Raw genomic sequence first — 11714 nt, 5'->3', positions numbered from 1 at the left:
GCCGCGCGTTTTGTTGAGGGGGGCGGCGCCGAAAAAAAAAAAAAAAAAAAAAAAAAAAAAAAAAACACGCTGTATTCGTCAAACAATGATGTCTGGCAGCCAGACAACTAGGACACGCAATTTTTTTACATTTCTTTACGGAGGACCGGACAGGGGCTGTATTCAGAATCGGACTCGGCGTCTTTGTGCTTGTCGAAGCCGTTGGTCAGTCCTGAAAGCAAAGGAGTGAAAAAAAAAAAAAAAAAAAAAAAAAAAACACGCTGTATTCGTCAAACAATGATGTCTGGCAGCCAGACAACTAGGACACGCAATTTTTTTACATTTCTTTACGGAGGACCGGACAGGGGCTGTATTCAGAATCGGACTCGGCGTCTTTGTGCTTGTCGAAGCCGTTGGTCAGTCCTGAAAGCAAAGGAGTGCAATGTCAAGAGAACTGGAACAGACACGCAACCAACAAAAGCATTCAGACGTTTTTTTTTTTTTAAATTTCACATTAGCTGCAAAGAAAATTTTGATTTCTATTTATTTTTTGATATGAAAGGCAATGCAAGTTTATATTGGGGATAAAAACTATCCTGTAAGGCAGGGGTCCCCAACTGCCGGTCCGCAGGGCATTTGGTACCACGCCGCACAGAAAGAACTTGCCTTATTTCCGTTTTATTTATTTCGGAATACGAAAGATGTTTAAACAAAACGCTGAAGCCCGCAAAATGAGTAAAAAAGCTGCTTGGAGATCGCAAATGACGGCGGCCTTAAAAGTACGTTCGAGACAACTGGATTAAAGTTATGGCTGAATACGCTGAGATCGCCACAATACCACTGTTGCTATTTCCGACATCCTACCTGTGTGAGGCGGGGGGTTTCTGCAGCAACGGCGACGAAAACAAAATTACGAAGTAGACTGGACATAAACCACACACTTGAGGTGTCATTGTCTCCTATTACCCCGAGATGGGACCGTCTGGTTGCAGAAAATCAAGCTCGGTGCTGTGGTGAGTCGTCATTTTCATGCACTTTGAATTTGCGTTGTATCGTATTTTGAAGGCATTAAACATTACCAGAGCGATAAGAGTGTTGCGACCAGATTAGACGCTCCTTGTGTTTATTATTATATTTCGAAAACACCACAGTTTTCATGCAGCTCATACCATATTATTTTGTTGTATTAATCCGCCACACCTTAAATGTCGGTCCCTGAAAATATTGTCTGACTTAAACCGGTCCGTGGGGCAAAAAAGGTTGGGGACCCCTGCTGTAAGGTATCATGAGAAAAGAAATTTAATTGGTGAAGAGGGAAAACTGACATGTTGTATGACACCTCCGAGCTACATCATTTGATACACCTGCATTCAGAGCCGGGAGCAAGATCCAATACAAGAGCTCCATGTATCTCAGTAAAATAAATGTAAATGGAATTAATCGGTTCCAGCTATTGGTGCCATTTTCAGCAGTAGAAAATTCATATTTTGTCTCTAATGAATTTATAACCATTATTTTTCAAGTGGCAAATGCGTATTTACAGGTGTTCCTCGTATATGAAAAATAATGATGTCATTAAATTCACTGTAGATAAAATACTAGCTTTTTACTCTAGTAAAGTATCCCATTAAAAGCAAATGTCTCGGACTTGGGTGCAAAAAAAAAAAAAATCTCTATTATGTATATTGTTGCCCATCCCTGAAGTGTGTAGTCTAAGGGGACTAAAGATGCTTTTTGTTACGTGAACCTTCCATGATTTAGTTGGCGAGGCATGTTTAAAAAAAAAAAGAAAAAAAGGAAAAGCTTCTTACCACTTTTGAACATTTTGTCCAGTTCTCCATCTGAGCTCATGTCTTGACTGGGGCTCCATGGGTCATTCAAGCAGGGGGGCCCGATGGCTTTCTGAGGGGTTTTGGTAGGGGTGGAAGAAGGCGTAGTTGAAGGGGTGTTGGGTGCAGAGGGTGATGCGCTTGCACTGTCGTCCTGCGACCCCTCCCCGTTAGGCAACGCATTGTCTCTGCACACCTTTGCACCGTTTTTGGCCTTTTTGAACAACACGGCGGTCCGTCGTCCAACGCCCCCGGCGAGCGGCCGTGTGGGGATGGCGAGGTCAGGGAGGCCGTTGGCCACCACCTGCCCCTCACTGTGCAAACTCTGCAGTGGCGACGTCTCCTGGACATTCGGGCAACCGTTGCGTCCTGCGTCGCTGTTTGGGAGGCTGCCGATGAGCTTTCGGCGTTTGCAGGGCCATCTGGAGAACGGGGCCTCCTTCGTGATCGGTCGCAGTGTGGGAGGCTCCAGGGGCGCGTCGCCCAGTCGTGGAGGAGGGGCCGGCCCGGTGGGTTCCAGTGTTGGGGGCGAGGTGGATTTGAGGTCTTCTGGAAGAAGAGGGGAAAGGTGAAATTCACTTTCACTCTACATGTAGTTCCATGAAATGGGCCATAGAGTATGTGGGGTGATGTGGTGGTGTTGTAGTCACACTGGAGAATGGTGTCCTGCCCGGTCTCTGATCCAAAATTCGACAGAACCGTCTCACCACAGCACAAAAAGAGACTTGAGCTTCAGTGGAACCTCTAGAGTCAAACACAATCGGTTCCAGGACGCCAGCCAATTTGATTTAGAATACATTTTTCACATCATCTACGCAAAAATAATCTGGTCCTGGGTCAAACTGGCGGTCGTATATGAGATGTAACATTTTTACATTGCTAAAAAATATAATTACAGCTGTTCAGTAGGGAAATAAGAACATTTTCAAGGCAATCATATTATCAGTAGTGCAATATTAACTCATGTAATGCTGACGGAATAAATTAAGTGTAACTCGGAGGTATGAAAGTGTAGCGCCAGCCACAATAATACAAAGCTTGACAATTAGTCCAATGCCAATAAATCCTTTTAATGCTTCAGTGAGCTAAAGTCACATCAGTCAAGCATGGCAGTGGTTCAAAACTTCACCCAAATTTTGCCTGAATTCCAAACCATACGACCACATTGACACTTGACTTGATGGAGGTTCCACTGGATTCTGGAGGGGGATGTAACATCATAACACACTCACGATATTAAGACAAGTGAAGAATTATCATTGCTCTCACAACTGCACACCAGCACCGTGGTACCAGGTCTGGATTGAAATGGCGCCACTGACCAGAATCAGTTTCCTCCCACCCTCCTCCACGACGGTATGAGCCTGTTCGAACCCGAAGTGGGATGATATGACATGACTGTACAGCATGTGGCCAATGGAGAGTGGTGAGGCCATGAGAGTAATGTGTAGAAGAGGTGCAGAGTGTACTTTGAGAGAGGAGTTGTGAGGCAGCCATGGCTAACGAGACTCTGTGGGCCCCTACTTACTAGACTGCAGACAGTGTGGTGGTTGGGGTTGGTGCGTGGGGGAGACCCTGGCTCAATTACCTGAGGACAATGTGCCGTTAGCTCATGTTCACAACTGGTCTGTCTCATTGAAACAAAAGTGGGTTTCAAGGGAAGCAGAAGAAGGGGGAAAAAAAAAAGTACATGCACTGGCAAGTTCTCTTAGACACCGGCTTTTGATCGCTAACCTTTGTCGGATGTGGAAAGGCCATTTTCTGCCTTGATGTCGTTGGCCTTGTCGTCTTCCTGCTCCTCTTCCTCCTCCTCCTCTTCATCGCTGTCTTCTTTTAGACGGCCGTTGTGAAGGCTGTGCCGGTGCGGACCCTGCCGGAAGCGAATGTTGTTGATCTCGCGGCGGAGCAGGCGCATGCGTCGCGTGCGAGCGCTGCTGCATCGCATGGAGCTGACAAAGTCCAGCTTGTCCAGCAGTTCCTTCAGCTGCTCCTCCACACTCATATGGAGACGGTTGTCTGGGTTCAGCACACAGTCCACTGGACAAAAAAAAAGTAAGGGCACGTTAGCATGCAAGCTCATCCATGACCTGTTCATAATATTTGTCTATGGTGGCCCCTCAAAAGGTTAAACGTCTCGCAACATTCGTAAGATGAACTAATTTTTTGGGAAAAATGTGCCTAAATTCTAAACTTGGGCATTGAAAATGTATCACTGCATGACGTCAACATATGTATGCCATCAGCGCGCCTCACGACACCTTAATTTAACAGAGGCGTCAAAAGATTGAATCCGTTTTATGCTTTCATTTGGCTTTTTGAGAAAAACTCTAAACGAGAAAACATGAGAAGACTGACTTTGCACTTGAGGTGACTCTGACGCAAGTGGACTAATTTAAAGGTGTTAAGACTCAACCTACTTTTGTCCAGCGTATGTTTTAGTGCCATGCAAGTTTGCGATCAAGCAAATGGCACTGCAGTAACTGATTTTATTTTGATAGGTTTCTACTTCCTGTTTCTGTGTGCCGCAGTACTCTCAAGCAGAGCCAATATTTACCAATGTTTTGTGAGGAAGCGGAAGAAAATGAATTGATAGGTGTTTGTGCTGTTTGTTTTATTAGCTTTTCACAGTTAGCTTTTTCATGTCTAGGATTACATTTGTGGACAGTGTTGGTCAACCTTTATTGACTCAAGACTGCCATCCACATAACGCAGGCCTCGGGTGGCAATTAATGTCATTGGTTATATGTAACCTGTTGAATACAGTCAATCAAATTTCGGCCTATGTAATGAATTAGTCAGAATTTGACTTATCAAAAGTTGACCAGCATCACAGAACGGATTGCGGTTGACTTTGTCAGTCTAGGGAAAAACCTCCTGCATCATACCGTCCTCCCATGTACAGCCGTAAAATTCTCGCTTCTGCTGTGACTCAGGGAGGTGCATGCCAGTCTCCAGCTCCAGGCCCATGTTGGTGGCCTGTCGTTGGGCATGACGCAACACGGCTCCCCCAAGTTCCTGAAGCCGCAGTGCGGCGCGGTGGAAGATGGTCTCCTTGCTGTTGTACAGTAGGCAGTTGGACACCATCAAGTTGAAATCAACTTCCAGGTCAGCCACAGAACGGTAGACATGATTTTCTAGCTTGGAGCGCATTGTTGAAAAGTCCATTGGATGACTTATGAACTCCATGTAGTCTGGTACCTGATCAGAACACACACATTAGTTAATGAGACAATAGACAAGCTCTGCATTATTTTTGGGACACACATCTTCACATATTAATTAACCAGACCGCTAAATTCCCCATAAATCTTGTCCCTTAATCTCACCAAGACGTATGCTGGGATATTTGTGTGCATTCTACTTTGTGGGAATGATGGAAGACATTTTAGAATGTCTGACCTCCTTGAGGTTGACTGGTTCCGCAAAGATCTCAGCTGTGTCCTTCTCCTGCAGGTGGTCCAGAGTTGAGCGGAGTAATAACAGCATCGGGGTCAACTGCAGCTCCAGAGCTGCCTGATGGACTTTGATCTGCAATTATTAAACGCTCAATGCAAGTGACTGGCGGAAAATACTGTACATCTGGAAAGAAACTCTTGAAAGACAAGAAACAATGAAAGGCAACTCGACTCAAATTTAAAACCATTTTACTAGGAGCACAGTGGCCCCTCACCTGAAATTTTAGGAGCTCCTACAGTAAGTTTACTGGCTGTAAATATTCACTCCACTATATATAGTCACTGAGGTTGTAGTGGTTCACTCGCCCGACTGGCGTACAGGCAGCGTAGGATCAGTTCCCACCCAGTGACGGTGCAGATGTCGGTGTGAATGGTCTCTATATGTGCCCTGTTGACTGACTGGCGACCAGTTTAGGGTAGAGTTCGCCTTCCACCCAACGTCAGCTGGGATAGGCTCTCGCAGCGTGACCTTGTTCAGGATGAGCAGTGGTGAAAATTCTCTCTATTTTTATGCTTGCAACCCGAAGATGTCATTTCAACCAACGATAGGTTTACAGCCACCACCACCTGTCATAATTCATGAATGACAAATACTCGCACAAAGGTCTTCTAATCCATCCATTTTGTATCCCAATTATCCTCACTAGGATTGCGGTTGAGCTGGAGTTTATCCCAGATGAGTTTGGCGAGAAGGGAGGCACACCAAAGACAAGCTGCCAGCCAACAACAGAGCACATACAGACCAACAATCCTTTCACACCCGCAATCAATATTTTCACGTGAGAAAAGTAACCAAAGGTAATAGGTATATTCCATTCTGATTTGTTTTATTTTTGTTCAGCTGTTTATTGTCAATGGAATGACTATAATTTTATTCACTTTAAAGATTTTGTAATCCGATAAAAAGTAAACAATTGAACTGCATTTGTGTGATTTGTGTGTGTTCACTGAATCTAATTCGTGATATCTGAAACGATCCTTCAAAAAGGCATGGAAACAGACACTGATATAGACTTGAAACCACAATTGGCGCTTAGACATGCAGTGTAAATGCAGCCTTACATCGTCTTGCTCAGTGTTACCTGTTCTCGCTTGAGTTTCTCCCTTTTACGGATGAGCTCCACCAGCAGCCTGGCCTTTTCAAGGTCATGTCGAAGCTTCTGCCAATATCTCAGAGCTTCTCTGGCTGCGGATACTTGTTCATCAACCACCTCAGGCTACAACGTGAAAGAGTTAAAAATATAGAATTTATTTGAATTTTACATCCCAGAACTATCCAATCAATTTTAGAATCTTGCTCGAGAAACAGGGGGAAAAAAAAAAAAAGTAGGCTCAAGTCCCAGCCTGACCTGTTCGGTGTTCCGTTGGGATTGGACATTAGAGTGCAAACGACGGATCAGTGGCACACCGTTTCGGGACTGACGCTTCAATAACCAGTAGCTATGCAGCCTCTGCATGAATTGACTCTTCCTTTGAAAGAGAATACCTTTGCAGATGTCATTCAACCTGAACAGGAGCAAGAGATTCAAGTTGATTAGGGCCTGATACATTAAGCGGCCAATTATGGCCCTTCAAACATCGTCTAAATTCTCCAATTGTTTTTACCTCTATGTACTCTAACCATTTATAGCGGTAGAACACAAGTAACACTGGTCTCATTATTTATGACACATAAATCGAAACCATAAACTTGTATTCGAAATGGAGTTAATCAAATCTGTTGATCAGGTAATTTTATGGACCTGTCATTGAAAGACAAAACAAATCTTAATGTTTTACAAGCAACGCAAAGGTGAGCTATGCGAGGAAGTTGTGCAAGTAACTGACCAGGATTTTACTACTTTACACAGAACCTAAAGTCACAGTTTGTTTAAAAAAAATAATAAAAAAGACAAACATAGTGCAAAATAAATGTGTTGAATTTGACACATTCAACACACATATGACAAGGCTATATGTCCTTATAACTTCATTAATTCAATGCATTGTGCCACACAATCTATTCTGGTAACTGGAAAGGAAAGTTTTTTTTTCCAACCATCAGTTGACTTCTGCTATTCACGGTGAATGGGGACCAAGGGCGGCTTGCGAACAGCGAAAATGCGCATATAATGGACACCCACTGAAACGCATTGGGGGTGGGGATGAATATTATTTTATATATATTATAGATTTTTTTTTTTATTAATTGGCCAATTAAACTGTAATCTGTATTTTTTTTTATGCCCAAAATTAGGACCGGCCTAAAGTTGATAGTTACTGGGTTTGCGTTCTGATGGTTTTGTGCATGAGTTTCATAGACATTTTGATGGCGAGAAACATACTGGTAAACTTCCCCGATTTGAATTGTTCTCCCTCAATGCTTAATAAATAATTAACATTACAAAAAAAAAAAAAAAAAAAAATCGAAAAGTCACCTGCAATACTGGTTAATGAGTGTGTTCTGAATAAGGTGAAATTAAAGGCTGAATTTGTGGCACATACAATATATAAGAACAAATACAAATATGAGGACTATATGTACATATACACGTTGCTCACACAACACCCACATTGAAATGCTCTAAAATATACCTGCTTGCGGGTATTTCAGGCACAATGACTTGAGGCATTGAAGCATTGTTCAGTGTTGCGGAGCCCGCGTCCCTCTTCCCTTTCTTTTTATCCATCTTGCAATCGCTCTCAGACTTTTTGCCTTTTTTAAGTGTCGCGGGACCATCGGTGTATGCACTTCGCCCTCGACTGGCCCTCCCTCGGCTGCCCACCACGCGCCCTTCACTCTCCTCATCAGAGGTGCCATCCTGGCCCGCAGGTGAATGAGTCTCACAGAAGGCCGTTTTCTTAACGGAGAACGTGGTCCCGTTGACATTTGTCTCTCGTACTGGGTCGATTTTCATGAACAGGCCTGCACGTTGCGCACAAGTGACGTGAAAGGCAGTATAACAGTTGGCTTTGTGGCACTGGATGGATGCCCCGTGACCTTTCTGCTTACAAAGGTAGCACGTAAGTTTCCAGCGTGCTGAGGGAATGTTGTTGACACCTTCCACTGGTTCCAAAAAAACTGTATTGGCAAAACAGACTTCAGGGATCCAGATAGCGCAGACTACATGCGCCCAGCGGCCGTCACTCGTTTGCTTAAAGGCGCCACCTCGATTGGGGCACAGTACGCAGTCAACGGGTTTCTGAGGGGACTGAAGGCAGCAGCGGCAGAGCCACTGTCCTTCGGGGATGTAAGGAACACCGTAGCATTCCTGGTGCACGGCCAAGTTGCACGCGTCACAGAAAAGGATCACGTTGCTGTTGAGGCACTCGTCGTCCAAGCAGACGCAACAGAAGGCGTCGTCATCGATGGCGTTTTGACAGGGCACCCGAATGCGCGCCTCCCGGTACGCCTCGTCCTCGAGGCGGTCCACCAGCAGCTCAAAAGTGTCTGCAGATAGCGCGGTGCAACCCTCCGCTGTCCGGCCGGCATTGACCATCTCCAACCAGGCCGAGTCTTCCTCGTCCATGTCGTATTCGGCCAGCGCTTCCTGGTCCTCGGTCAAACGTTCGATGTAGCGGTAGTATGCCGTGGGCAGAGGAGGTGCCTCCACATGGGTGAAAGTGTCTACAAGGCGAAACGAAGGCTCAGGAAGGGGTAGAAGGTGATTGTGCGTTGCATTTAACTTTTCAGGCGTTTGCGGTTGAGCGCGGGCGGAGTGGTTTTTCGAAGGTGGCGGAGACTTGAAAGATGGACATTTGGAGTCTTTCCGGCGGCCACGGGGCATGTTGGGCTTGCAGACAATTTGCGTAGCACTGATGGGAGGCGATGGCTGCTCGCTGTTCTCTTTGTTGCTATTACACTCGCTGATGTCCTGCGCCATCATTTCGTCCTCAGTGATGACGACCAAAGGCTCCAAAATGGAAATGCGGTGAAGCCGGCCATCCAGCTCCACTTCCACAACCTTCTGAGCCTGAGCATAGCTCAGCATTTCTCTGCTTGGTGATGCTTTGAGAATGTACGGGGATGGGGATCGCTGGCGCGCACCAACGCCACAACCACCGACTGGTGTCCCCTTGGACTTCCTGTCATCTTTGCCACATCCTGGGCCCACCAGGCCTTTTCGGCGTGGCTTCCTCATGGGCCACCGATCACACGTTCCCTCCTGCGGAATTCAAATCAAGCAAAATTACACCATAAGGCAGCGAGAAACAAATATGAGCAGATATCATTTAAATAATAAATTAATGGTGGTTCAGAAAAAACATGCAAGGTATGTTTTATTTTAACACTCATAAGCCAACTGCAATACAAAATGTCTATTACCATTTCTATACAAGTGATAGGGAAGTACCAAAGTCTTCAATAGGCTAATGAAACCTAATTACAGTTGGGTGTCAGTTAAGTTTTGTCCTAATTGGCTCATTCTAGATGAGATGCCTCGGCCAGCGAGGCCTTTGTGGATTAATGTTGGGTATAGCAGGTGCCATAGGCAGCAGAGGCAACATAAACAAAAGCGGGGCAGTTGAGCTTCATTGCAATTTCACCATTTCGGACGAGATAGCCGACTAGCAAGACTCCGTGGATTGTTGTTGGATCTGGCAGAGCACCGAGGCAAAACATAAACAAAAGCGGGGCAGCCGATCTAAGCTATGGCTAAGTTAATGGCTCAAAGTGATGATAAATTGTTCAGAAATAAAGGAATGGATAGCAAAAGCCACTGCACTGTCCTACTGTACTTGTTGGAATACAAATGGCCACAGCTCATTGAAGTGCAGGTATGGTGATTTTTATTTATTTATTTTTTTGGTCCTTGAAAATCTCTTCACATGAAAATGGCCAGTAGCACTAAAATGTTTGTGGTCCATCTTTTTTTTTAAGTGTGCGTGCATGTAAATGTGCAATGTAAATTATGGAAATGTCACTGCTCAGTAAATACATTTATGAGTGATTTGTTTTTTTTTGAAGCCTTAAACACTAGTCAGGGTGTAAACAAAACATGACCAACTTTATTAATAGGGACTGACATGCATCAGCGCTTTTGAGATTCCCCATCACCTCAGCGTCTGAAGTGACAAGAGTTCAGCAAGTGGCAAAACATCCGACAGTACATCATCCCCGAACCTGCTGCATTACTAGGAAGAAGGATTAAAATGTTTTATTCTTTTGAGCGGAAGTAACATATATTTGTAGTCTATTCAAAAAAGTTATTGTTTATCAGTATCTGTTTGGAGAAGCAGAAAGTTACCGGCACCAGGGGGGAAAAAAGTAAGATGACAATCTTAACTTATGCACAGATATATAATATGAATTGTAAAACAAAAAAGAAAACGTGTCATTTGTAAGCAATTTGAATTTACAATACTAATTTTAATAAGAGATACAATATGTCTTACGTACTGTACCCTAGAAAATGGAAAAATATTTTTAAAGGAAATATTATTATTATTATTATGACAATAACATGGATAGCTTACTCTTTACCTTTGTGTCTGGTCAAGGTCGGCCGAGGACAGGAACATGAATCGTTCGCATTATTTTCGTTAACTGTAACTTAAACAACTTCACTCCTCTCCAACTCAGTCAAAACACAAAGGCGGCCAGCCAATCAGCTTTCAGGAATACTTGATTGAGACATCCTGAGCCAATCACCTCGAAGAAAGCCGCAGAACTCCAACAGCTCTGTGTCCTTATTTCTGGAGTACACTGTCAGCCATATTTACAGTTTTAAAACACCATACTAAGCACTTTACACCTTACTTTCACCCATGTCATTTTGAAGCATGGTCTTATGTCCATTTTCCCCGAGAAAGACGCTATGACAGTTGTCCGGAGCGGTCGTATAACATTTTTTTATGTACAGCTAGCTCGATTGCTAACTTTGACAAATATGCTGTAGTAACATGTCTTCTTTTTACACTGACACGGAAAGAACAAAACACGTCGTCGCTGTTTGGTAGTCAGTTAAAGTTTTTACGTGATTACCGATTAAAAGAAAACATTCTTACCTATTATGGCAATTGGGTGACACAAGTAGCTCCACAGCCGGCGGTCTGAGGCGTTTCTACAGAAATGGTTGCCACCTAGCCTGTGGTGTTACTTTCCTGGACCCCCGTAGCTAAACGCTAGCTTACTCTTTAGCCAGCTACAGTCTGTTGCTACACCCGGTATGTGTCGTTATTTATTAACGGGTCCGCCTTTCAGTAAAACGGTGATTAAGGAGTTGGGGACTAACGCCCATACATCCAACCAACATACGAGTTACATATCTGCAATTTTACTGGAAGAGACTACATAATGCGACCTAATTTTGTGGGTTAGCCTCCTCCGGCTAGCCTAGCAAGCCTTGCTAACTCCATTGGTATTACCACACACATCCGGACACATCTTTCAAAACAATAGTCTTTTTAAAACGACACGCAAATCTTTGCATTCATTTCACTTTCTATCATCGTTACTCAGAAAATACTT

General features: G+C 44.2%; 1 protein-coding gene across 3 annotated transcripts in view; it reads right to left on the bottom strand.

Moving 5' to 3' along the window:
- The window catches only part of brpf3b (bromodomain and PHD finger containing, 3b), a 16883-nt gene extending 5264 nt beyond the window's left edge, over positions 1-11619 (bottom strand). The window contains exons 1-9 of one of the 3 annotated variants that reach the window (XM_019873134.1): positions 11252-11619; positions 7838-9408; positions 6613-6769; positions 6346-6480; positions 5208-5336; positions 4694-5006; positions 3543-3845; positions 1791-2357; positions 321-402 (exon numbers count right to left, since the gene is read on the bottom strand). In XM_019873134.1, coding sequence (XP_019728693.1) covers positions 321-402; positions 1791-2357; positions 3543-3845; positions 4694-5006; positions 5208-5336; positions 6346-6480; positions 6613-6769; positions 7838-9384 — 3233 coding nt within the window. In that variant the 5' untranslated portion in view covers positions 9385-9408; positions 11252-11619. The remainder of the gene's footprint in view (positions 1-320; positions 403-1790; positions 2358-3542; positions 3846-4693; positions 5007-5207; positions 5337-6345; positions 6481-6612; positions 6770-7837; positions 9409-11251) is intronic. The other 2 variants (XM_019873135.1, XM_019873136.1) reach the window with 2 other exon arrangements.
- Positions 11620-11714: the final 95 nt, after the last annotated feature.

This window comes from Hippocampus comes, unplaced genomic scaffold, assembly GCF_001891065.2.
Source record: "Hippocampus comes isolate QL1 unplaced genomic scaffold, H_comes_QL1_v1.1 scaffold28, whole genome shotgun sequence".
NCBI classification, from domain to species: domain Eukaryota; kingdom Metazoa; phylum Chordata; class Actinopteri; order Syngnathiformes; family Syngnathidae; genus Hippocampus; species Hippocampus comes.
This window is presented reverse-complemented; position numbering and strand designations above follow the sequence as displayed.